The sequence below is a fragment of the Mastigoproctus giganteus genome, chromosome 14 (assembly GCF_048544385.1).
Source record: "Mastigoproctus giganteus isolate SK-2022 chromosome 14, ASM4854438v1, whole genome shotgun sequence".
Classification (NCBI taxonomy): domain Eukaryota; kingdom Metazoa; phylum Arthropoda; class Arachnida; order Uropygi; family Thelyphonidae; genus Mastigoproctus; species Mastigoproctus giganteus.
The window spans coordinates 86,432,739-86,460,688 of NC_143588.1; the positions used below are offsets into that span (position 1 = coordinate 86,432,739).

The following is a 27,950-nucleotide window of genomic DNA, read 5'->3' on the forward strand; positions in this document are numbered from 1 at the left end:
ATGCCACCTCGAAATAAGGGATGATGCGTTTCAGTGTACAATGTATTTAGGAAGGATTGGGCAGATAGAAGCGGTTATGGGGTCGTGCTTCTTATCAAAAAGCAGCCTGACCACAACGAAAGCTCTCCCGGATTCAGACATTTCATATGCCAATATAGAATCAGTATGGTGCGAGATAGTTGGAAGCAAAGGTATAATGAGAATGGTAGTAACCTACAGGCCAGGTGATTGTGAAGATTATGATGAGAGCCTCTACATGCAAATGGAATGGGCAAGTAAGTGTGAGTGTCTTATTATGGGTGATTTTAATTTGCCTCTAATTGATTGGAACAAATAGGAAGAAAACTGACATGGGGGACAATTTTTAAATCAATTAGATGATTGTTATTTGTATCAACGTGTCAGGGAAAGTACAGCCAGGCCTCGCATAACGCGAGTTCAATTCATGCGTTTTTCAGTTACCGCTATTTGTAAAAATTATACCACTTTTCACTTTACACGATACAAATTTCTAGTTAATGCGATATATATATATTTTTTTTTATGCGATAGTTGAAAAAGATTTGAGTTGCGCTTTAAGCTTACCATGCGTTGGACGGGCAGTAAACAAACGTTTGCCTGCTGCCTGCCTCAGTGTGTTCCATCAACCATCGGAAGAAGACACGTTACTTGTTTGTCTCCCACTAATAACGTCAATGAAGACTTGCATTTAAAAGTTCAAATATTTAAATAAGCCAGATGAAAATGTTACCATGAAGGAGATAATGATAAAAGAACTAGATGAAATCTTTTGTATCGCAGAGAATCACAAACAATTCTCTGCGATATTTATTTCGCCAGGGCCCAGAGATGTTGTCGATTATCGGAAATTGATTTATGAAAAGAGAAAGTCAACACTGTTCAAATATTTCTTCATTGTGTATTTTATGTCCGTGGTTCCCAACCTTTCTTTCTTAGTTCACGCATTGTCTGACGGATGTCAAGTATCGCTGCGTTTCCCTCGAAATTTTAAAATATTCCACGGCGCAGTTTGGGAACCGCTGTTTTATGCAATAAAAATTTAATTCCATAATTATTTTCATTATCTTTTATATTGTATACAGTTAAAAAGTTATTTAAAAGGTATTTTTAAAATTCTTTATAGACATTCCAGAAGGTCAAGGACCAGTTATAATTTTTCCTATTGATTATTATATTCGATTAACGCGTTTCCGTTTTTAGCGATGTGCTCGCAGGACGAATTAATCGCGTTAATCGAGGCCAGCCTGTACTAGGGAAAAGAATATTCTAGACTTGATCATCACCCATGAACCAGATGACATTAGCATTAGAACAGACACATAATGCAAGAAAGCAAGTTTATATAGCATCAGCCAAAAAAAGACAAAAAAAAAAAAAAAAACACCTCATTTCACTCATCCACTCACTCCCAATGTTTGTCTAGTTCTGCCTTGAATCTATTTAAGTTATCAACTTCTACGACAGATGGTAGTTTGTTCCAGCATTCAACTACCCGTTGGCTAAAGGCAAACTTTTGCACATCTATCCTACAACTGTCTTTCCTCAATTTAAATTTATACCCTCTCAGGTGATTATTCTGAGCAAGAGGAAAAATCTCATCAGCATTGAGCATGCTCAAACCATTCAAGGCCTTATACACCTCAATCAGATCACCTCGCAGGTGCCTTTTTCCTCCAGACACTGTAATTTGCAAAACTTAATGCTTTGTTCCATTCACTAATCTTGTTGCCCTTCTCTGTAACTTGTTCCAGCAGCTCTACATCCTTCTTGAAATGAGGCCTCCAGACCTGTATATAGTACTCAAGGTGTGACCTGACCATTGCCTTATACAAGGGGATAATCACCTTCTTATCTCTGCTAGAAAAATTCCTGTATATCATTGAGAAGACACCATGAGCTACTCTTGAAGACTGTCTGCACTGCTCAGAAAACTTCATATCTGTCTGCACAATTACCCCCAGATATTTTCATTCTCTACCACTGTCAGTGTGGTACCACACAGTTGATACATTACTCTGGGATTACTGCTTCTCATATGCAGTACTTTACATTTGTCAATGTTAAACTTCAGTTGCCATCTCTCAGCCAATCTGCTCAAGTTTTCTAGATCCTGTTGCAGCAGTGTACTGTCATTAGTGTCATTAACAACTCTGCTGACCTTCGTATCATCTGCAAACTTGGACATTAAGCTTGATATGCCATCATCAAAATTATTAATAAATACAAAAAACAATAATGGACCCAACACTGAACCCTGGTAGGCACCACTAATAACCACAAAGAGCAGTGTCCATATCTTTATCCATAGCAGCAATTTGCCCCCAATGCCACACTGCTGCAATATGTGAAGCAGTCTTCCATGTGCAATAGTATCAAATCCTTTTTAAGGACCAAATATACATTAAAATTATTCTTTGCATCCAGTTTCTTTGCCACCACATCATAGTATCCAATCAAATTGGTCAGACAAGACTTCCCCTTAACAAACCAATGCTGTGTCCGAGCTATAACTGAAGTCTTGTCTAGACGGTTCCGAAACTGGTGTTCGTAGACCAGTTCCATGAGGTCTGCAAAACGACCCTCTAGAACTGGTCAAATTATTTATATGTATACCAAATTGATGATTAATAAAGTTATTATATATTTATGTAAAAATAAGAATAAACTTGTTGTTTTAAATGTAAAACTTTGAATTTTCTTTTCAGAAAACCCTGTGTTCAACATATTTATATACAGTCGCCTCTATAGCCAGGTGGGCAAGATCAGTAGTACATAGCACACGCTTCTTGATTAGACCGGGGTTCAAGCCCATGACCACCAAATACGGAGGATGCGGAAAGGTCAGGGAATGACCACTGCATATCCCCTGAGCAATATAGCCTTAGTTGCTAATGCTCCTAAAAACCAAATAACACCAACAACATTTATATGCAGACACACAGAGAAATATATATATATATATATATAATAAAAGAATAATAGTATTAAGAAGCTAAGTTACTCATGTAGGGCGGAGTCTAACAGTACGAAAAGGAAGATAACGTTGATTACGGATCAGGGACACTGCATTAGCAAAATGTGCCCTACAACCATAATGTGTATATATATATATAAATATATCGTATGTAGAAAGTGTGAAGAAGAAGATTTTTGTTTAAACCTATTGAATCTATGGTATACACCAGAAGTTCCTCATCCATTTAGTCAAGTTCACTTCTGGTATATACTGTAGATTCAATATGTTTAAACAAAAATCTTCTTCACACTTTCTACGTATGATATATTTATATATATGGGGGTCCACGAACTTTTTTTTTTTTTTTTTTCATTTTTGAAAGGGTCCATAGATCTCAGTAGTTTGGGAACCACTGGCAGTGCTTTTTTATCCAGTGCCTCCATTAATTTCCTTAGAACAGAAGTTAAACTAACAGTTCTGTAATTACTTGTGTTCCCTTTGATCCTCCTTTGTGAATTGGGGTCACATTTGCACATCTCCAGTCCTTCGGTACCTCCCCTGAGTCCAAGGAAGCTCTCCTAATTATAGCTAAGGGTTTGCTTACGTTCTTTGCTGCCCCCCTTGTTATAACTGCTTAGATCCCATCCACCCATTCTTGGACTAATAACATTAGTCCAAGAAGAGCAGTACTCAAGGCCACGCCTTGAGTACTGTGTACAGGTCTGGAGGCCTCATTTTAGGAAGGATGTAGATTTACTTGAGCGTGTACAGAGAAGGGCAACAAGATTGGTGAGGGGAATGAAGGGATCCTCTTATCAAGAGAGGCTTAAGTTATGCAAATTGCAGTGGCTAGAGACTAGGCACCTGCGCGGTGATCTGATTGAGGTGTATAAGGCCTTGAATGGGTTCAGCACGCTGAATTCTGATGGGATCCTTCCACTTGTTCAGATTACGAACCTAAGGGGGCATAACTTCAGATTAAGAAAGGACAGATGTAGAATGGATGTGCGGAAATTTGCCTTTAGCCAGCGGGTTGTTAATTGCTGGAACAAACTTCCATCTGTCGTTGTGGAAGTTGATAGGTTAAATAAATGTAAGGAGGAACTGGACAGGCATTTGGAGGGAATGGTGTGGTTTTTTTTTTTTTTTTTTTTTTTTTTTTTGGCTGATGCTGCATAAGCTCATACATTTGCTTTCTTGCATCACATGCCACTACTACTACTACTACCCCAGGTGCCTTTCTTATGTTTATCTTCGACAGTTTCTCCTCCACTTTGTTCTCACTTATTACAAAATCATAGCTCACTGTCGCAGTTTTAATTCACCTCTGGCATTCCCCTGAATAACACTTCATATGCAAATGTAGATGCAAAATACTCATTTATTTTGTTAGCTACTTGAGTAGCTAACAAAAGGAAGGATGTAGATTTGCTTGACTTTAGGAAACTTTAGGAAGGATGTAGATTTGCTTGAGCGTGTACAGAGTAGGATCATCAACAGTTGATCGATCGATACCAAGTGGACCAATCTGATCCATCCCCTTTTTTCTAGAGTTTACATAGGTGAAGAACTCTTTGCTGTTTTCCTTTGCATCCTTTGCCAAAGATTTCTCGTAATCTACCTTTGCCTGACTAACCTCCTTTGTGACTTGGTTACAAACCTTATAGCAATCATAAGCTTCCTTGTCATCCGTTAAATTAAATGTATCCCATGCATTTTTCTTCTCTGCCACATAACTCATTAGTTCATCTGACATCCATTTAGGCCTAAACCTTGAACAATATTTCTTCATTGGTATGAGAAGCCTAGTAGCTTCCAAGATTAATTCTTTAAATGCTTCCCATTTTAAAATTTGCTGTTGGTAACATTTGCTGTTGGTAACGAATTTAAATACTGTCTCAGACCACCGTAGTCACCTTTACGAAAGCAAAAACCCTTCCCTTTACCCCTGATGGTAGTTACCTCTTTGAGTAAATCTCACTTCAGTACACTGTGATCACTGCCACCTAGTGGACATAATAGAACAGGAAGAGACAGTAGTTAAAGGCAAAGGAATGGGTTATAATTATAGCAAAGGAAATTACGACGGCTTAAGGAAGACTTGATTGAGCTGTTTAAGGTGCTACATGGCCTCTATTAATTGAGTAGATATCTCGGAGAGAGTGAATACAATTCAATTATGGTATACCATTAAAAATACTCCACAAGGAAGATTCCAAGATGGATGAATAATGAAGTTGCCAGATTACTTGAGCAAAACATACAGCATGGAAAAGTTACAGAGAAATAAAAAGCACTGAAGCCTATAACAGCTACAAATTGATCTGTAATATGCCAAAGAAAAGGTTAGGCTAGTAAAGGCTGATTTTAACCCCAGGGGCTCACATCTGGTGAGCATGGGCTTGGCACACCAGGATCCCGAGCTGGATATCATTCTTCTCTTTCTTGGGGTGATTCCCTTCTACTTCTCTCTTACTCTCTCTCTCTCTCTCACACACACACACACACACACACAGTAACTCGGGAATTTTTTTTTGGCTGGTGCAGCATAAGCCTCAGGCTTCCTTGCACCATATGGCTAATAATAATAATAAGAAGAAATTGCTGGCAAAGAGTGGGGATAAGGAATTCTTTGCATATATAAATGCAAAGAAGAGAAGGACAAACCAGATTGGACCTTATGTAATGGACGTGGGATAGTATTGGATACCCCAGCTGATGGTGCAGATGAGCTCAACAGTTACTTTGCATGGATATTTACAGAAGAAAAACTCTTTATGTCAATGAGAAATTATGGGAATGAGGCTGAAAAATATGTAATTAATGATATTGAAATTTTACATGATTATTTAATGAAAAAATGTTCAAGCAGGCAAGGAAGGCTCCTGGGGTTGATGACATATATCCTGTTATTTTAAGGGAGGTGACAAGTGAGTGCATTGAATGATTGAGGTTAATTATGAGAGGATAATTGAACTCAGGAGAAATTCTATTGGATTGGAAAAGTGCCAATGTATCTCCTAATGTATCTCCAACACATTAGGAGAATGTAGTGGGAAATTACCGACTGGTCAGTTTAAATTCAGTAGCAGGGAAAATCATAGTGGCAATGATTTTCAAGATCAAGGGTGGATTTCAGGATCATTTAGATAGAAATGGAATTCTGAAGGATATGCAAAATCACGTTTAACAAATCTGGTTAGCTATTTTGACAGGATCACTCATGAGCTAGATTTAGGGAATAATTTTGACATTGTTTATTTAAATTTCAGCAAATCATTTGACTCAGTCCAACATGAGCGATTATTTTGTAAGCTGGAATCACAGGGAAAATCCTCAGATGGATAGTAGGATAGCTTCAAGGCAGAGGGTTGTGATAAATGGTTATTCCTCAGATTACCTTAATGTAAGAAGTGGGGTTCCCCAGGAATCGGTATTGGGATCATTGTTGTTTTTGATTATCTTAAATGACATCATTGAAGGGATAGAGGATGTGATGTCTAAATTTGCAGATGATGTAGGGTTTGGTAGAGTATTTAATAATCACCGCCAAGCAGAGCTTCTTCAGAGTGACCTAGATAGACTTCAGGGATGGTCAGAAAAGTGGCAGCTTTGCTTTAATCTAGCAAAGTGCAAGGTCTTACACCTGGAGAAAGGTAACTCCAAAATAACTTATAAACTTGGTAGGGTTGAATTAAAGTCAGCAGTAAAAGAAAGGGGCTTGGGGGTTATGATACGGTCAACCATGAAGTTCTCTGAACATTGTAGATGGGTTGCAAGGAAGGACCATGGTGTCCTATCAATGATTTATCAAACATTTGCTAGTAGGGATAAGGACATCATAATCCCATTATACAAGGTTAGAATGGAATGCTGTGTTCAAGTATGGAGACCGCACCTAAAAAAAGACACCAAGCTTCTTGAAATGGTCCAAAGATGGGTAAATCACCTGGTGAGATCAGCAAAAGGGCAGCCATACAAGGAAAGACTTTGAATATGTGTGTTGCACAGCTTGGAAACTAGGCACCTTAGATGAAGTAGACTTGATTGAGCTGTTTAAGGCTCTGAAAGGCAAAAGTAAAATGAATAAGGATCATTTTCATAGTTATAAGTGATTCTAGAATTTGGGGCCATAAATTCATGTTGCACGGGGGGAAGTTTAGACTGGATTGCATTGAAGTTTTACTTTAGCCAGTGAGTTATAAATTACTGGAATAAGTTACCTACATAGATGGTAGAGGCTGACAGTTTGGGAAAATTCAAAGGTCAGCTGGATAGTAGTATACATAGATTGTCTACTTCCTTTTCTTTTATTGTTTATTTTAATTTTTTTTTATTTTTATTATTATTATTTTACTCTGTTTTTCTTTCTTTCTTTTTTTTTTCTTTTTTCTTTTTTTTTTTTTTTTTGCTCATGAGCATAATCCTTAGGCTTCTTTGCACCATATGGCTATTACTAATACTAACAACAAGGCGCACACACAGACATGTCCCCCCCTCCAGAGACACATTATAGCCTTAGCAGCTTATGTGCCATTAAGCCTCCAGAACAACAACAACCCCCCCCCCCTCCAGTGTGGGGGGGACATGTGTTAGGTTATTAAATTGTGGGGACAATTTAATAACCTAACAGAAAATGCAAGAGAAAAGCACAATAACAGTATAAAATGTAAGAAAAAATTATAAAACCAGATTGAGAGCAGAGTGAATGAGGATTATGAGTGATTAAAATTGCTTGCCTTACCCCCATATGGATGATGAGCAGATGGCCATAGTTCCCCCCCCCCCCACACACACACACCTATCCAAGCAGACACCATGCAATTGCTACTTAACCGGCATGGTTTGGGATGCTGACACTGGCCAACACGGCTTGCCACTTGGCCAGTATGGGATAGAGCAACAACAAAGGTGCTCCAACATGGGACTCTTTCCCTGTTATCCTTCATTCCCTGTTATTCCTTCATAGGATATTTCAGAGACTGCTGGGAGTCATTGCGGTACAAGTAAACACATGGGTTGTGTTAGGGTAGCTAAGAATAGAAACAGGTGCATGTATACCTGCGTGTACACCAATGCTAGGAGTTTGGTAAATAAATTTGATGAATTTGAGGTATTGCTCAAAACATCAAAGGCAGATATTGTTGGGATATCAGAGACGTGGTGTCACACAGATATAAGGAATGCGGAACTGGAATTTGGGGAATACAATGTGTATAGAAAGGATAGACAGGACAGGAGGGGAGGAGGGGTTATGCTATTAGTTAAGAAACACATAAAGTCCAAGGAAGTGAAGCCAGTCGACATCGATGGACAGGGCAGTGTCGAGTCAGTTTGGTGTGACATAAGCATAGGGAAATCAAAATTGAGAGTAGGAGTGTGCTATAGGCCTAATGACTCTGATGAGTATAATAAGATATTGTACAGGGAAATAGAGTGGGCCAGTAAATCAGAGAGTCTTATAATGGGGGATTTTAATTTCCCAGATATTGACTGGAATTTGTGGGTTGGTCACTTGCACACTAGCAAGGCTTTTGTGGATTTATTGGATGATTGTTTTCTACATCAGCATGTTCGTGAGGCAACAAGAGGGAGCAATACTCTTGATCTGATTATCAGTAGTGATTCTTCATGCATTAAGAATCTGCAGATAAATGAACCACTAGGTGGCAGTGATCACAGTGTGTTGAAGTGGGATTTACTCAAGGAGGTAACTACCATCAGAGGTAAAGGGAAGGGTTTTTGTTTTCGTAAAGGCGACTATGATGGTCTGAGACAGTATTTAAATTCTATACAGTGGGACCAACTGATGATGTTACCAACAGCAAACTCAAAATGGGAAGCATTCAAGGAACTAATCTTGGAGGCTACCAGGCTTTAAATACCAACTAAGAAATATTGTTCAAGGTTTAGGCCTAAATGGTTGTCAGATGAACTAATGAGACATGTGGCAGAGAAGAAAAATGCATGGGATACATACAAATTAATGGGTGTTATGGAACCTATGATAGATATAAGTTGGTCTGTAACCAAGTCACAAAGGAGATTAGGCAGGCAAAGGCAGACTACGAAAAATCCTTGGCAAAGGATGCAAAGAAAAACAGAAAAGAGTTCTTTACCTATTTAAACTCAAGAAGGAAAGGGATGAATCAGATTGGTCCACTGGATATTGATGGTTCAACAGTTGAGGATCCTGCTCAGGTGGCTAACAATCTAAACGAGTATTTTGCATCTACATTCACGCATGAGGAGTTATTCAGGAAGGAGAATGATGTAGGTAAAGTAAACATTGGCAGTGAGCTGGATGATTTTGTAATAACTGAGAGGAATGTGGAGGAGAGATTGTTGAGGATAAACATAAAAAAGGCACTTGGGGTGGATGGGATCTATCCAGTTATATTAAAGGAGGCAGCAAAGGAAGTAAGCAAACCCCTAGCCATAATTATGAGAGCTTCTTTGGACTCAGGGAGGTACCCATAGACGGGAGATGTGCAAATGTAACCTCAAAGGCTGACACAAGTAATTATAGACCTGTTAGTTTAACTTCTGTTCCAGGTAAATTAATGGAGGCACTGGTTAAAGAAGCACTGCAGGATCATCTAGACAAGAATTCAGTTATAGCTCAGACGCAGCATGGTTTTGTTAAGGGTAGGTCTTGCCTGACCAATTTGATTGGACACTATGATGTAGTCACAAAAGAACTAGATGCAGGGAATAACTTTGATATTATATATTTGGATCTTAGAAAGGCTTTTGATACTGTTGCACATGGAAGACTGCTGCAAAAATTGGAGCAGTGTGGCATTGGAGGCAAATTGCTGCTATGGATAAGGGGATGGTTGAGTGGCAGAAGACAGAGAGTGGTAATCAATGGACACCGCTCAACGTGGACTAATGTTATTAGTGGAGTTCCTCAGGGTTCAGTGTTGAGTCCATTGTTGTTTTGATGATGGGATATCAAGTTTAATGTCCACGTTTGCAGATGATACAAAGGTTGGCAGGGTTGTTAAGGACACCACTGACGCTATGCTGCTGCAACAGGATCTGGAAAGGTTGAACAGATGGGCTGAGAGGTGGCAAATGAAGTTTAACATTGACAAATGTAAAGTACTACATATGGGAAACAGTAACCCCAGAGCAACGTATCAACTCTGCAGTACTACACTGACAGTTGTGGAGAATGAAAAGGACCTGGGGGTAATTGTGCAGGCAGATATGAAGTTCTCTGAGCAGTGCAGACGAGCTGCAAGAGTAGCTCACGGTGTCTTGTCAATGATATACAGGAATTTTTCTAGCAGGGATAAGGAGGTGACTATTCCCTTGTATAAGGCAATGGTTAGGCCACATCTTGAGTACTGTATACAGGTCTGGAGGCCTCATTTCAAGAAGGATGTAGAGCTGCTGGAATGGGTACAGAGAAGGGCAACAAGATTAGTGAATGGAACAAAGGGTTGCTCTTACGAAGAAAGGCTTAAGTTTTGCAAATTACATAGTCTGGAGACTAGGCACCGACGAGGTGATCTGATAGAGGTGTATAAGGCTTTGAATGGTTTGAGCATGCTCAATGCCAATGGGATTCTTCATCTTGCTCAGAATAATCAGCTCAGAGGGCATAAATTCAAATTGAGGAAGGACGGATGTCGGATAGATGTGCGGAAATTTGCCTTTGGCCAGCGGGTGGTTGGTTGGTGGAACCGACTTCCATCACTTGTTGTTGAAGTTGATAGCCTAAACAAATTTAAGGCTCAACTGGACAGGTATTTCGAGCAAACGGAGGGGTGAAATGGGAGTGGTGTGTGTTTTTTTTTTTTTTTTTTGGCTGATGCTGAATAAGCCTGCTTTCTTGCATCATATGCCTCTACTAATGCTAATGCTAATTCCTACCATCTGAGTTGGTTGTTCGCTCACTGTTCCCCCCCCCCATTTGCCTGGTGGTTAACCCCACTACCACCTGTCAACTCCCATTCCCAGGAAAAGATGGGCATTCAATCCCTGAGACCCCACTTATGTCTCCCCTAGACTGGGTGAGTGGCTTTACTACTGACCCTCTTTTTCTCTACTACTTTAATTACCTCCCACTTCCTGTCTTTCCATTATCATCTTCAAAGTTTCATTTTTTTTTTTTTTTTTTTTCCTTTTCATCTCTTTCTTTATTTTCTTTTCTTTTGTTTTTTTTACTAGACTCTCCCTGTCTGTAGCTTTGGCTACTACAGGGTTTTCCCCACCAGTGCTTTCATACTCCCTACTATCTTGGCCCGCCTCCTCGTGGTGCTGGACAGTAAACTGGAGGTTTTTTGTATGAAAAAACAGGCCCCTAGGCTAAGAGGTCAGACGAACAACACAACCCTGCCCTAATATTACATGAACACTCACTAACCTACATAAATCTGGCCTTTACAAAGTTTTGTATTTATCACATTGCCTGATGCAGATTTGGGGTCACCCCTGTAGCTGCTTTACAATTAAAGCTATATACTATACCTATTCTTCTTCTAATAAGAGAGCTTGGTTGTCAGGGTAGTAAAGTTTATATGGTTGACTCTAGTTTCTAGTCTTATGTATATTAGTGCTATTTTTGGATTTCTCTGATTTTGCCTTACGACAAGAGCAATGAATCAGTGTCCCATTGTTCTTGCCCTAAACCATTTACACTGTATCTCTCAAACTGAGTATCAGGTAATTTTGAGTAGTAGTTTGGCATTTCATACCCATCTTTTTGTTTCAAATGAATCACTAGGTCTCTCGCTAGAAAGATCTTTATTATTCAATTTTGTACTATCTGTTCCACTTGAAAGTGATGCTTCCTGAAATCATGGGTATACAACACTGACAGGACAGAATTCATGGGACACCTGGTTCCTGGGAAGTGCAGCACTATCATCCCTCTCGCTAGTGGACGAATCTACCACTTAGCGGGTATATAGGTACACTGTATTCACGTGGACAATAATTTGATGTCAGATGGATAAACGTCGTGACTTAATCGACTTTGAAAGAGGGAACTTAGGGGGTGTCTGACGCATGGGTCACTGTCACAGCAGTGATACAGAAATTGCACTATCCCCATTCGACAGTATCAAGAGTGTATCGAGAATATGCCATTTCTGGAATAGCATCTCATCATGGACAGCACTATGGGTGGAGAAAGGTGGTGGATGAACATGGCCATCAACATTGTTTCACATTGTTTCAGCCAACTGGAGAGTGACAGTGGCACAAATCACTGGCGACTTCAATGAGGGAGGTGCCAGAAACATCTCCACCAAGACCATCAGGCGATCATTAGCGACAGTAGGTTATGGGAGCCACTGACCCACCAGAGTCCCATTGCTAACACCACGACACAGGACTCTACTCCCCAACTGGGTGAAAGAACATCAGCACTGAACCTTAGATGATTGGAAACAGGGCCTCCTGGTCTGATGAGTCCCGTTTCCAGTTATTTTGAGCAGACGAGAAGTGCACATCTGGCGAAAACTGCACAAAGCTATGCACCTGTCATGTCAACAAGGAACTGTTCAGGCAGGTGGACAATCGGTAATGATCTGGGGCATGTTCAGTTGGGACCTCTGGTATGTCTAGGCACATCTCTGAACAACAGTCCAGGTTATGTGTCCATCCTTACAGATCATCTGCATCCCTTTATGATCATCGTGCACCCACAGGGCAGTGGACTCCTCCAGCAAGACAATGTGCCTCCCCACAGAGGTGCATTGTCCTGTGCGGCGCCTCCGTAGCCAGGTGGGAAGGAGCAGCAGTGCGTAGCACACGCTTCTTGATTAGACCAGGGTTTGAGCCCATCACTACCAAATACGGAGGATGTGGAAAGGTCAGGGAATGACCACTGCATATCCCAGAGCAATATGGCCTTAGTTGCTAATGCTCCTAAAAACCAAATAACAAACAAACAAACAAACAAACTAACAAGCATTGTCCTGTATGATGACTAAAACATGGTTCGAAGTGCATTCTGCAAATTTTACCACTGTGGAATGGCCTCACTGTTCACTGGACATGAACCCTGAGGAGCATCTTTGGAATGCTGTGGAAAGGTCCGTTCAAGCTTTGGATCCTCCATCCAGAAATGTGACAGAATTATGGACAGCAGTGCAGCATGCATGGAGGGAAATACCTGCGGAATGCTTTCATGAACTAGTGGACTCAATGCCTCACTGTATGACTGCCCTTATCCGGGTGAAAGGTTGGCCTACCTGTTATTAGGTAGGTATCCCATGATTTCTGTCCACCCAGTGTACAACCAAGTGTCTCTATTATCCTCTCCTTCTTTTAATCTAATTTGACTTTGAACCTTTTAAAGAAGTTCTCCTGTGAAATACAATCATATCCAAAGATTATCTACTAAGAAAATATCTTGTATTATTTTCAAGGCATCTGGAGAAAGAAGGAGATTTTTATCTGTACCACTGTCTAAAAGTAACAACATCTCCATGAATAATTAATTTCAAGTTTGTTCTAATTATTCTCTATCCCACCTGTAAGTTTCCTAACAACTTTTTAGTTACCTTGCTGACTTCTGTTCCTGAGTCTAACAAAGCCAGAACCTTAATGGAACAATAAAAGGTACTGAGTATTTTTTTCATGTGTCAGTTTTCATGATTCAAAGTAAATGTGGTAGCTATCCTCAAATTTGCATTTTGCAGTTCTGCCACATTACCATGACCATCAGAAATAATCAGATTTAGATTAGTATATCTTCAAATAAAGGCAGAGCAGGCTGCTCTGCCTTCAGTTGAAGATGATACTAACTGAAATCTCAAAATCATTTGAGACTGTTAATTAAACCAGTGTTGCTGTTTAGTTCTAGTAACAAATGGACAGTTTGTGGAATAATTTCCTAGCTATTCTGGAATAATGCTGAAAAAAAACAGTGGGTTTTCTCTGTGTAAGTTGAGCATTGCTAGCACTTCTAGTGACATTAACCCAAGAAAAATTTATTATTATTATTATTATTATTAATATCCATATGATGCAAGGAAGCCTGAGGCTTATGCTGCACCAGGAGAAAAAAAAAGTTCCCGAGTAACCCTGAGTAACCCTGTGTGTGTGCATGTGTGTGTGTGTGTGTGTGTGCGCGCGCGCGCTTAAGTGAGTGAGAGAGAGAGAGAGCCAAAAGCAGAAGGGAATCACCAAGAAAGAGAAGAATGATGATATCCAGCTCAGGACCCTGGGTGTGCTAAGCCCATACTCACCAGATGTGAGCCCCCGGGGTTATGTCTGTGTTCATCAACAATTGATGAACAGGGATTACACTGTTCAATTGTTGTTGCATAGTCTGCATAACTTGCAGCTGAGCCATCATCCTTTCTTTCAAATAGTTATGCCTTTTATTACTCAAAGGGAGTACACATAAGCCAAAGGCTTTTTAGGTAGTGTTCTTTAAGAAAAAGGATACAAATAACACCATGACACATACAGTTCTGAAATTGTACAGGTATCATCCAAATGGCAGATCACAAAAAAAAATTAACTTTTATATACTGTAAATTCAAATATATTCATTTGAAAATTTCAAACACCTCCTCCTGCAAAGTTGGAGTAGCAAGGATAAAAAAAAGCTATGCATATGCATTATATGGTTTAAGATTATTTATAATTAAATTATGAATGTTTTTTCAGTTAATATTATGAAATTCCTACAATTGAAAACAATAAAATATCTTATAATTACAAATATTGATGATCACTGTACGTTTAACCAACATATTTACATATCGATAGAACATTTGCTATACCTTCTAGAAATTCAGTGATTGGTTTGAACCAGATTTTGTAGAAAAGTTGATCATGTGCTTATTAAATTTTCAAGTAGTCATGCTAGTGTATTATATTAGTAGTTTGATGAAGCCAATTTTAGTGAATTGAATTTTATTATATTTACAGGAAGGTTGTGCCGCATTTTTGCACCCTCTGTATTTAATGTTCTATCTAGCAGCTTTTCTGAAAAGTGGAATCTTCAGGTCTATATCCTTTCTTAAGTTCTAAGTTATTTTTTCTTCTCTTATTGTGAAAAAGGACCTAAAAAGGAGACAGAGGTCTGGTGTGTTCAGAGAATTAAAAAAACAAAAATTCAGCCCCATCTTTGTGGAGAATTTATTAGATGTTGAGGGGTCTCACTTCCTTGCATCTTGTGCTTGCAAAATTTTGTTAATTGATTTACAATTTCAAGCTTAGCAACAGATATTAAGCGATAAATATATATGAGGGATGTTAACGCTGGTGTTTTTATAGACATTTGGACACTGTCCACTACTTTTCTTTTGTGTTTTAACTCATATTCATTTATTCTGTTATGAAAAGAGCATGAAAGTTTTATAAAAATTTAAAAATAAAAAAAAAAACAATAACTGAAAACTTTAGCAACATACATTCAAACAAAGAAAGATCTAGGATGGCTACTTTTAGCACTGTGCACTACTGTGATATAGTAATATGTTTTGTTTCTTAAAAATTTAATATTGCATTTTTTTCATTCAGTGTGTGCCGACCGGGCTAGCCGGGTGGGTAAAGTGACTGCCTGGCAACCCAAAGGTTGCGGGTTCGAATCCCGCCTCGGGCTTGGATCAAAGTACTGCAAAAACCTTGGGAGGTGCATTATGGCCACAGAAGCCGATGCGCCAACAACTACCAAAAAAAAAAAAAAAAAAAAAATTCAGTGTGTGATTGCAAAACGCATAGCATAAATGCAAAGTACAAAATTTTAAAAATATGAAAAGTATAACTAAATTCTCACTATGTAGAGGAGCATTATGTTCGTTCTTATTTAGAAGTATTATTTTTTTGTTTTAGGATGAATACGACAATCTTGCTGGTCTTAGTCTGAATGGCATCCTAACTCTGCAGGTACTAAGCAACACCCCTGGTGTGGATATTCCTCGACTTGCAGGCAATGTAACATCACAGGTCATTTCTATTTCTAAAGGCCAAGCCATAATTGAGGTTTGTTAACAGTCCTAAAATTGCAAATATATTAATAGTTATGTGCTGATCAGAATTGAAAACAATTAACAATAACAGGTTGTCAACCCAGTGTTTGATTTCTCATGAATATATTGCAGTACAGTAGTTATAAAAAAAAAAAAAAACTTGATTTCTCTGTTCAGTTTAATTTTAACCCCAGGAACTCACATCTGGTGAGTAGGGCTTGGCAAACCCAGGGTCCTGAGCTGGATATCATCATTCTTCTCTTTCTTGGTGATTCCTTTCTACTTCTGACCCTCTCTCTCTCGACAAGACTGAGTCAGACTTGATATGAACATTGATGGTAATGTTGGTTGTATACAATTTTTTTTCCCTTTAATACTGTTATTCCTGTTCTATAATTGGTAGGGTTCATAATGAAGAACAAAGAATTGTGATGGGATTAATATCATTCAGCATAGGGGTGTGTGGGATATAAATATAGGGTGTCTGGAAAAAAGTAAGTACAGGAATTCCCCGACTTACATAATACTTTTGTTACGGAAATTCGACTTTACGTAAGTTTTTGCCAGCCAGTGCAAACTTAAAAAAATCGTGGAAACATATTTTGCATCCCGTAGGAATAACTGGAGGTATTGTGAAAATATCATAATGTGAACCCAATAACACATTGTGGGTTTTTTTTTTTTTTTTTTTTTGTAATTTGTTCCAAGTTCTTGGAAGTTAAATTTTGCTATATTACTAAGTTATTTATCTCTCTAAAAGGTCATATTTATAATGGAAATTGCACTATCCTTTCATCGTTATCATATGTTCCGTTATAAGAATCGATTTTGAACGCCTTTGTGATATTTTTCTAAAGCACGTTTCTGGAGATCACGACCAAGAAACAATAAAAACAATTGGCACTTTCCGGTTTATTGGACTTTTCTGTTAGTGCATCTATCTAATTATAAACGGTTAGTAAACTCAATCATATTGCATTTGCGATAATCCTGAGAACTGCAGTTGTGTGGGTTTTACGCTATTATGGTGAAATGTGTTCCCTTCACTGAAATATTCATTCCTATTTACGTATTACAATAATGAAGGGAAAGGGACCAACGAAAAGTGCAAGTAGTGCCAGGAAACGAAACAAACTTAATTTAGAAATGAAGATGCAAATGATTAAGAAGTATGAAGCATAACAAAGTTTGTCATCTATTGCAAGGGAATTAGGTATTGCTGCTTCAACAGTGAATACTATTTTAAGGGACAGTGCATGTAATAAAGAACATGTCAAAGAATCAATGCACTTAAGATCAGCAGTGATCACAAAACAGCGTTCAGGTGCTATATATCGAAGATGGAATAGCTGTTAATAATATGGTTGGAAAATCAGATTCAGAAGCGAATGCCCTCGATTTCAATGGCCATTCAAGCAAAAGCAACAAATATTTATAAAGATTAAGGATAGGTACGGCGAACCCCAACCCAGGTTCGGGGCAAACAATGAGAGGTTTAATACGTTCAAGCATCACTCTGGTTTCCACGGTGTTAAAGTATGCAGTGAAGTTGCCAGTGCTGATTCTGCAGCTGCAGAGAAATTTTGTGATGCATTGGAAAAAATTATTGATGAAGGTGGCTATTCAACGCAGCAAATTTTTTATGTTGAAGAGACTGCTCTGTATTGGAAAAAATTGCCGGATCGAACATACAATGCCAGGTTTCAAGGCGTCAAAAGATAGGGCCACGCTCTTGCTTGGGGCTAATGTAGTGGGAGATTACAGATTAAAACCACTTCTTGTGTACCATTCTGGAAATCCTCGTGCATATAAGGGCATCAATAAAGCCACCCGACCTGTGCATTTCCAATCGAACCAGAGAGCATGGATAACAATATCTCTCTTTGAGGATTGGTTTAAATGCTGCTTCATTTCCGAGATTGAAAAATATTGTAAAGACAACAACGTTCCTTTCAAGATTTTGCTTCTATTAGATAATGCTCCTGGACATTCTATGCATCTAGATGATTTCAATTCAAACGTGAGAGTCATATTTCTACCGCCAAACCGATCAGGGTGTTATTTCGAATTTAAAAGCATACTATTTACGCACAACATTTCCTCAGGCATTGTCTGCAGTAGACAGTGAGAAAAATTTTACATTAAGAGGCTTTTGGAAATCTTACAATATTTACCACGCCATCTTAAACGTTAATAAGGCCTGGGCAGAAATTACTAAAAGTTGTTTAAATGGCCCATGGAAGAAAATATGCCCCCGGCATGTAAAAGTCTTCGAAGGGTTTGAAAAATACGAATCATATGAAGAGGCCACAGATTAGCATTAGCATTAGTAGAGGCATTTGATGCAAGAAAGCAAGCTTATGCAGCATCAGCCAAAAAAAAAATAATAATAATAAATAAATAAAAAATAACCACTTCCACTTCACCCCTCTATTCGTTAGAAATACCTGTCCAGCTGAGCCTTAAACTTATTTAGGCTATCAACTTCCACGACAAGGGATGGAAGTCTATTCCACCAACCAACCAACCACCCGCTGGATAAAGGCAAATTTCCTCACGTCTATCCTACATCTGTCTTTTCTCAATTTGAATTTATGCCCTCTCTTGTGATTATTCTGAGCAAGAGGTAGAATCACATCAGCATTGAGCATGCTCAAACCATTCAAGCCTTTATACACCTCTATCAGATCACCTCGCTGGTGCCTAGTCCCCAGACACTGTAATTTGCAAAACTTAAGCCTTTCTTCGTAAGAGCACCCCCTTTGTTCCATTCACTAATCATGTTGCCCTTCTCTGTACTCGTTCCAGCATCTCTACATCCTTCTTGAAATGAGGCCTCCAGACCTGTATACAGTTCTCTAGGTGTCGCCTGACCATTGCCTTATACAAGGGAATAATCACCTCCTTATCCCTGCTAGAAAAATTCCTATATATCATCGACAATACACCATGAGCTACTCTTGCAGCCCGTCTGCACTGCTCAGAAAACTTCATATCTGCCTGCACAACCACCCCCAGGTCCCTTTCATTCTCCACCACTGTCAGTGTAGTACCACAGAGTTGATACATTGCTCTGGGGTTGCTGTTTCCCATATGTAGTACTTTACATTTGTCAATGTTAAACTTCATTTGCCACCCCCCTCAGCCCATCTGCTCAACCTTTCCAGATCCTGTTGCAGTAGCATAGTGTCAGTAGTGTCCTTGACAACCCTGCCAACCTTCGTATCGTCTGCAAACGTGGACATTAAGCTTGATATACCATCATCAATATCATTTATAAATACAGAAAACAATAAGGGACCCAATACTGAACCCTGAGGGACTCCACTAATAACATTAGTCCACGATGAGCAGTGTCCATTGATTACCACTCTCTGTCTTCTCCCCCTCAACCACCTCTTTATCCATAGCAGCAATTTGCCTCCAATGCCACACTGCTCCAATTTGTGCAGCAGTCTTCCATGTGTAACAGTATCAAAAGCCTTTCTAAGATCCAAGTATATAATATCAAAGTTATTCCCTGCATCCAGTTCTTTTGTAACTGCATCATAGTATCCAATCAAATTGGTCAGGCAAGACTTCCCCTTAACAAAATCATGCTGTGTCTGAGCTATAACTGAAGTCTTGTCTAGATGATCCTGCAGTGCTTCTTTAACCAGTGCCTCCATTAATTTTCCGGGAACAGAAGTTAAACTAACAGGTCTATAATTACTTGTCGCTCTTTGATCCTCCTTTGTGAATTGGGGTCACATTTGCACATCTCCAGTCCATGGGTACTTCCCCTGAGTCCAAGGAAGCTCTCATAATCATGGCTAAGGGTTTGCTTACTTCCTTTGCTGCCTCCTTTAATATAACTGGATAGATCCCATCCACCCCAGGTGCCTTTCTTGTGTTTATCTTCAACAATTTCTCCTCCACTTTACTCTCAGTTGTTACAAGATTCGCTAGCTTACTGCCAGAGTTGAATACACCTCTGGCATTCCCCTCGCTGAATAACTCCTCGTGTGTGAGTGTCGATGCAAAATATTCATTCAATTTGTTAGCTACCTGAGCAGGATCATCAACAGTTGACCCATCGATATCAAGTGGACCAATCTGTTTCATCCCCTTCCTTCTAGAGTTTACATAAGTAAAGAACTCTTTGCTGTTTTTCTTTGCATCCCTTGCCAAAGATTTCTCGTAATCTGCCTTGGCCTGCCTAACCTCCTTTGTAACTTGGTTACAGATCAATTTGTATGTATCCCATACATTTTTCTTCTCTGCCATATGTCTCATTAGTTCATCTGACATCCACTTAGGCCTAAACCTTGAACAATATTTCTTAGATAAGATTGTAAAGGTTGCAGAGTTACTTCAGTTGTACGTTGTTGCCAAAAATGTGGAGGAGTTAATAGAGGAAGAAGAGAAGGAATTATCTAACAAAGAACTTATTGACTTGCAGGCAGCGATAGTGAAAGAAGAAAATGCTGACGAAACTCAAGGTGAACCAAATGAGGAGCCAAGACGCTTCATCACCAGAGAGATGGTAATGGCATTTTGTGAAATTGCATCGGCAATGGAGAGGTTTGAGAAGATGGATCCTGACAGCAAATGGCTCTTAAAAGTTAACAGAGGGGTGAATGATATGCTTGCTTGCTACAAAGAAATCTACGATGAAAAGGAAAAAGCCACCGTCCAGTCATCCATTAATATGTTCTTTCATAAGGTTCAGTGGCTGACCCTGTCTAAATCTCCACAGCCCTCAACCTCTGCAGCAGCGTACTTATCAGCTGAAGACCTAGATTCTGGCAACGATGCTCGAAAGGTAAAACTTACTGACGTTATGCCTGTCTCCTCTCTTTTTTTTGTAATTTTTCCTGTGCAATGAGATAAAAAAAAAATTGAATAAACACAATAAATAATTCTCTTTACATGTTTGTCAAACATTTCCTTTTTGATTCAATCAATTCAGCGAGCATGCACAAGCATGGGGGAAATTCCGACTTATATAGTGTTCCGCGGAACGCAACTCCTACGTAAGTCGTGGAGTTCCTGTAATTGCTGGAGTATTTAAGAGCCTATATATTTAGAATTGAAAATATTTTCAAAAAATTAATATTTTAGTTTTAATTTTACTTACTTACATAATTTTAAAAAATTCACTGCATTTCCACATGTGCACCACTCATGATTCTGCATATGTTTATTTGATAATCCACTTCTTTCCATACAAGTTAAAGCATATCTGGTGTAAAATGCTGAACAGCCTCTGTTATTATTGCTTTCAAACAAACTGAATCTAGAATTTTTGTGATGTAAACATAATTCTTTACTAACCCCTCCCCCAAAAAAAAAAAAAAAAAACAAGAGGTTATAAATTAGGGCTTCTAGGTGGCCATTGGACTACGCCTGCCAATTCGCCTTCCAAGAAATCTTTCATTGAGAACTTCCATAACTTCTCTTGAGAAATGTGGCAGTGTGCCATCTTGCTGGAAAATTATCATTAGCATATGTGCAGAGTAATTTTCTGGTAACTGAGAAAAAAAAAAAAAAAATTCTAGCATGTTTAGGTAAACTTTCTGTTTAATTGTGTTTTCAACAAATCAATATGGTCTGAAGATGCAATTGCATATTAATCTGCACCACCGTTCACTTTGGGATTGTCGTGAATGTGTTCTTGAGTCACTTTTGGATTTTTATTCCCATATTCAGCAATTATTAGGATTTACCTGTCCACTAATATGAAATATGGCTTCATCAATAAATATGATGGTGTTTAACAAATTTTCTTCATGATTTAAAATTACATTAGCAAAATTCACACATTTTCATTTGTCATCTGGTTTAATTTCGTGCAGTAATCGAATTTTGTATGTGAAACTGGAGTTATTTACATAATATATCTTGGAACATTGAATTGATTTCCCAGGGCTACAAATGCAGGATGTCTTAATGACTTCCACAATTTCTTCTGATACTTGTGACCTTCCCATTTTCGTCTGATACTTGTGACCTTCCCATTTTCGTCTGATACTTGTGACCTTCCCATTTTCGTCTGTTTTAAAATGCTACCCATTTCTTCATACTGGTGAAACCATTGTCTAGTATTGCCATGTGGTGTCTCTTTATTAAACTTACATCTGAATGCTTGTTGAACAGTAATAACTGATTTATGCCCGGCTAACAAGGAAGCACAACATGCTTTTTCCTTTGGATGACTAGGAGACTACATGATTAGATATGGATTGCGGTTGCTATGCAGCCGTGTGGTAACACTTAGTGTACACTAACAGCCATCAGTAAAACTATCTGAGTTTGCAAGTACAGGCGCACTTCATTTAATTTAGTGCATTTTTAACGACAGAATTTCACAAGAACTCCACTATTATTTTTTTGACATCCTGTACAATAAACATTCTCTGACAGTTATCAGAAGTGTGTAATGCTCCCTCTCATTCACTGCATGTTTTGGAAGTGATTTTTGAAAAATATCTATTGGCAGAATAAATTTGAACATCAAATTAATACTCCTAAGCAGTACTGCTTGGAATATTTAAAAATTTTAAATGAACTGAACTTAACTGGTGTATACTTCTAGTGAGCATGTCAGGTATCAGCAAAACCTTTTCAATTATGCTGATGTACAAAAATCTGCACATCTTCATAGAATTGGCCACCAACAAGATTAAATACAGAGCCCTTTAGTTTACCTAAAAATAAAAATAATCATGCCATTCAAAAAACAGTGACTCCTAACACTCAAGAGTTCTATGTCCCTTCCAATGGAAAAGTCTTTTATACTACTTTACTAGTAGTGAAAAAATTGCTTTGAAGGCTAGTTGCAAATTTTCTCACCAGGGTACCATCCAAAAATCATTTAGTTATTATTTCACATAAGATATTGCTAAATTTGCTACCAGCTGTAGAATTCCTTCTTTCTTATTAGCTTAAACTCTGAGGAGTGCACTCCTCAGAGTTTCCAGTACTTTTCCAAGTCTGCTGAACGTATCAAGTGCTTTGAAGCTAGTTCTATCTTTTTTATTCTGATTACTTTCAGGTAAAGTCTCTTTATGTGATCATGTAACTGGATGCCATTCATGCAAAACTTCATCTACCTTTTAAAGGCTTTTGATTTGGTTCAATTTTATGTTGTTTCCTAAATGTGCCCCCTTCATGTTAAAAATAAATATTTTTAACATGAAGGCACATTCAAAGATGTTTCACATATGAGATTTTTTAAAAATATTTATTTTCAAATTTTAATTGAATATTATTTCCAAAGATGAATGTAAATCTCATGAACATTTTTTTTTTTTTTTTATGTATTATTATTTTTTAAATGGTCACCATTTCATTTCCAAGTTTCGGAAATGCAAAAATCAATGTACAGTTGAGGCAGGTCATCAGCTGTAAATGAATTTCTTGAAAACAATTTCTCCTTAAAATAGTCTCACACAGAAAAGTGATCTGGGGACAGGAATAAACTGAAGAATTTTGATGGCCACAGAAAATCAGTTTGTAAACTGGTAATTTAACCAATAATTTGTCCTCTAACCAGTCAATACAGAAGAGTGTGTCCTTTTACACCATTTCTGCTGAAGGTTGGTTCTATAAGTTCTGACCAACTGTTTTCTTTCTCAGAAAGAGTATGGTTGGTCCAATTTCAGTGTTCTGCTTTTTTTTTTTTAGCATTCATCAATGTCTTGTTTAAATATTGTAAACTGATCCAAAAGCATGTGTATTAGGAAAGAAAGGAATGGTATAGCTAATAACTATAATGTTAGAAATAACTTAAAACAAAAGTATAGAAACTAGGAGATAAACTTTTAAATGTAAAAGGGCAAAAGCCAAAAACATTTTAAAACCTAAATTTAGAAAAAAATAAAAAATTTTATTAAATAAACGTAAAGAAAATTTTTCTGTTCTCCTTACTCATCTTGCAATCTGTGTCCATTGGATTTGATAACATCCAAGTGCCTTTTGGTTTGCTTGATCTACAGTTGACAATGTCTCAACCTTTCAAATTGTGACTCCTGGACTTTCCTGATGATTAAGTGAGGAAGCTTATTTGTACAATACAATGGCAGCAAAATTTGAACATTCTTATTGATACAATGCAATGGTGGTAGAAGTTGATTGTGGTTTTTTTAAGCAGTTACAAAGGTCAAGTAAAACAAATGCACCAACTTAATCGGAGAATCAGAAATATTACCACACTACTAATTTTAAATCAAAAGTTATATAAAAAAACTCTTAATTCTTAAACAATAAAGTTCCGCTTAGTGGCTCCTGAAAACGTTGTACTTCAAAGTAGCCTCAGTGTTCAGGTGATGTTTAAGTCTGCTTCCGTAAAGGTGAGTACAGTGGTCTCAGGCAGTTTTTAAATTCTGTACAGTGGGATCAACTGACGATGTTACCAACAGTAAATTCTAAGTGGGAAGCATTCAAGGAATTAATCGTGGATGCTACTAAAAGTTTCATACCTATTAAGAAATATTGTTCAAGGTTTAGGCCTAAATAATTATCAAGTGACTCAGGAGCCTATGGCAGATATAAGCTAATCTGTAATCAGGTCACAAAGGAGGTTACGCAGGCAAAGGCAGATTATGAGAAATCTTTGGCAAAAGATGCTAAGAAAAACAGCAAGGATTTCTTTACTTATATAAACTCTAAAAGGAAGGGGATGAATCTGATTGGTCCACTTGATATCAATGGTTCGACTGTTGATGATCCTGCTCAGAAAGCAAACAAAACTGAATGAGTATTTTGCATCTACATTCACACATGAGGAGTTATTAAGGTTTGAAAATGGCAGAAGGTTATCAAATTGTAGCAGGGTGCTTAATGATTTTGTAATAACTGAGAGCAAAGTGAAGGAGAAATTGTTGAAGTTAAACATAAGAAAGGCACCTGGGGTGGATGGGATCTATCCAGTTAAATTAAAGGAGGCGACAACACAAATAAGCAAACCCTTAGCCATAATTATGAGAGCATCCTTGGACTCAGGGGAGGTCCCCACTGACTGGAGATGTGCAAATGTATCCCCAATTCACACAGGGGGATCGAAGGGTGACAGACCAATTAGTTTAACTTCTGTTCCGGGTAAAATAATGGAGTCACTTGTTAAAGATGCATTGCAGGATCTTCTAGACAAGACTGCAGCAATAATTCAGACACAGCATGGGTCTGTTAAGGGAAAGTCTTGTCTGACAAATTTGATAGCATATTATGATGTGGTTACAAAGGAACTGGATGCAAAAAATAATTTTGATATCATATATTTGGATTTCAGGAAGCTTTTTACACTGTTGCGCATGGAAGACTATTGTACAAATTGGAGAATGGTATTAAGGGTTAGTTGCTACAATGGATAAAAGGATGGTTGAGTGGGAGAAGACAGAGGGTGGTAATTAATGGGTGCTGCTCTTCGTGGACTAATGTTATTAATGGAGTCCCACAGGGTTCGGTGTTGGGTCCTCTGTTGCTTTGTATATTTATCAATGATGTTGATGAAGGTATATCAGGCTTAGTGTCGAAGTTTCCAAATGATGCAAAGGTTGGCATGGGTTGTTAATGACAGTAGTGGCAGTGTGCTATTGCAACAGGATCTAGATAATTTGGGCAGATGGGCTAAGAAGTGGCAACACTGAAGTTTAACTTTGACAAATGCAAAGTACTGCATATGGGTAGAAGTAACCCCAGAGAAAAGTACCAACTGTGCGGTACTACACTGAAGGTGGTAGAAAATGAAAAAGACCTGGGAGTAATTGTGCAGTCAGATATGAAGTTTTCTGAGCAATGCAGACAGGCTGCCAGGGCAGGTCATGGGGTTTTGTCAATGATATATAGGAATTTTGCTAGCAGGGAAAAGGAGGTGATTGTCCCTCTGTATAAGGCAATGGTCAATCCACGCCTTGAGTACTGCGTACAGGTCTGGAGGCCTCATTTTAGGAAGGATGTAGATTTGCTTGAGTGTGTACAGAGAAGGGCAACAAGATTGGTGAGGGGAATGAAGGGAGACTAGGCACCTGCGTGGTGATCTGATTGAGGTGTATAAGGCCTTGAATGAGTTGAGCACGCTGAATTCTGATGGGATCCTTCCACTTGTTCAGATTACGAACCTAAGGGGGCATAAATTCAAATTAAGAAAAGACATCTAGAATAGATGTGCGGAAATTTGCCTTTAGCCAGTGGGTGGTTAATTGCTGGAACAAACTTCTATCTGCCATTGTGGAAGTTGATAGGTTAAATAAATTTAAGGAGAAATTGGACAGGCATTTGAAGGGAATGGCGTGTTTTTTTTTTTTTTTTTTTTTTTTTGGCTGATGCTGCATAAGCTCATACACTTGCTTTCTTTCATCACATGCCAATACTACTACTAATATGTTTGGGAATTTTTTCAAAGATTTTTCACTAGATTATAATAGAAGATGTGTAATATACAAAAAAAAAAAAGTATACCTTAATGTGATAAGGTATACGTAGGCTAAATGGGAAGATGTGAAATGTGCTTAGATAAACATAGCAGATAATAAAAGAAAATTTAAAGACATAATTAAACCCGAAGAGAGTGTCTGTTTTTTAATTTGTAATTTTTTTAACTTGATTTTTATTTGCAACAAAGATTAATACTTTTCTGTCTACAACGGTTAATACATTTTGTAGAGAAGTTAAAATTGTTAATAAATCTGATATAATGTTATTGCATATTTACTTTCATTTCTGTGCACACTATTGATCATCTTTGGACATACCCAAATTCATAAAGAAATGCAGATAAACAAAACTTTTTTTGAGGATTTCTACATAATGTAATTTTAATTTCATTTTGGATTAATTTTTGGTGGATATGAACATAGTTTTCTTTGTCTGAATATACCCCATATCGCAGCTTGAAATTTGGTATATAATCTAGAAGAGAAGAGCTGGGTGTTAATCTAATGCTACAGGCAACCCCCATATAACACAGTACTTTTAGAACACAGTTTTGCTCTAACATGATTGATAAATTGCGGCGATTCTCGCCCAACACGGTACTTATATAACTCGGTTAGAGAATTTTGGCAAACTTCTCATAATAGGGTATTTTTGAGGTTTTGTACGGGGAAAACCCTGCTATTATGTTGGATGTAATTTTTAAACATTTCCACTCTTTTTTGAATCCTCACTGTTAACCTGCTAGTCAAAAAAAAATATTGAGAAATCCCTGTACTTTATTTTTTTGGGAAATCCCTGTGTTATAAATAATATGTTCTGTGCTATTAAACTTGGGGAAAAGTCTAGATTTCAAGGTTTTATTACTATTGGATAGCACGCCAGACCATCCAAAAGATTTAAGTCATCCAAATATTGAAGTTATGTTTCTACCACCACAGTTGTACTAGGTTAATACAACTTCTTTCGGCGCCTCCGTAGCCAAGTGGGAAGGAGCAGCAGTGCTTAGTACACGCTTCTTGATTAGACCGGGGTTCGAGCCCGTCACCACCAAATACGGAGGATGCGGAAAGGTCAGCAAATAACCACCGCATATCCCCGGAGCAATATGGCCTTGATTGCTAATGCTCCTAAAAACCAAATAACAACAACAACAACTTCTTTCATTCAGCCGTTAGATCATGGCATTATATCCACCTTTAAAACTCATTACATCAGAAAATCACTACAGTGGATTTTGGAAAAAAATTGATTCTGAATCTATTGAAGTAATGGAGGCATGGAAACATTTCTTAATTGTGGACTGTATCAGAATAATATCTTTATTCTCAAAGAAGTAAAACCGTCAACGTTAAATGCGTGTGGAAAAATGTATGGCAGAGTTGGTTCTTTCAAGAAATATGGTCACACCGGCAGAAAATGGAATCAGTGCAATAGTAGAACTTGCTACGTGAGTAGGAGGGGAAGGTTTGATGATATGACTACTGAAGCCCTTTGATGCACAATAGTCTTAATGCTGATGCGCCATAAAACTCCTAATAACCAACCAGCTGAAGCCCCTCGTTGGTAATACAGTTGATAGAATCTCCCTCCTCCTCACACCAGGTGGAAAAGAC

At 38.2% G+C, this 27,950-nt stretch overlaps 1 protein-coding gene across 1 annotated transcript in view; it reads left to right on the plus strand.

Moving 5' to 3' along the window:
- Window positions 1-27,950, plus strand: part of LOC150075318 (structural maintenance of chromosomes flexible hinge domain-containing protein 1-like) — a 736,477-nt gene that overhangs the window by 530,954 nt on the left and 177,573 nt on the right. Inside the window, exon 39 of the mRNA XM_090388445.1 lies at window positions 15,785-15,934. Coding sequence (XP_090244571.1) covers window positions 15,785-15,934 — 150 coding nt within the window. The remainder of the gene's footprint in view (window positions 1-15,784; window positions 15,935-27,950) is intronic.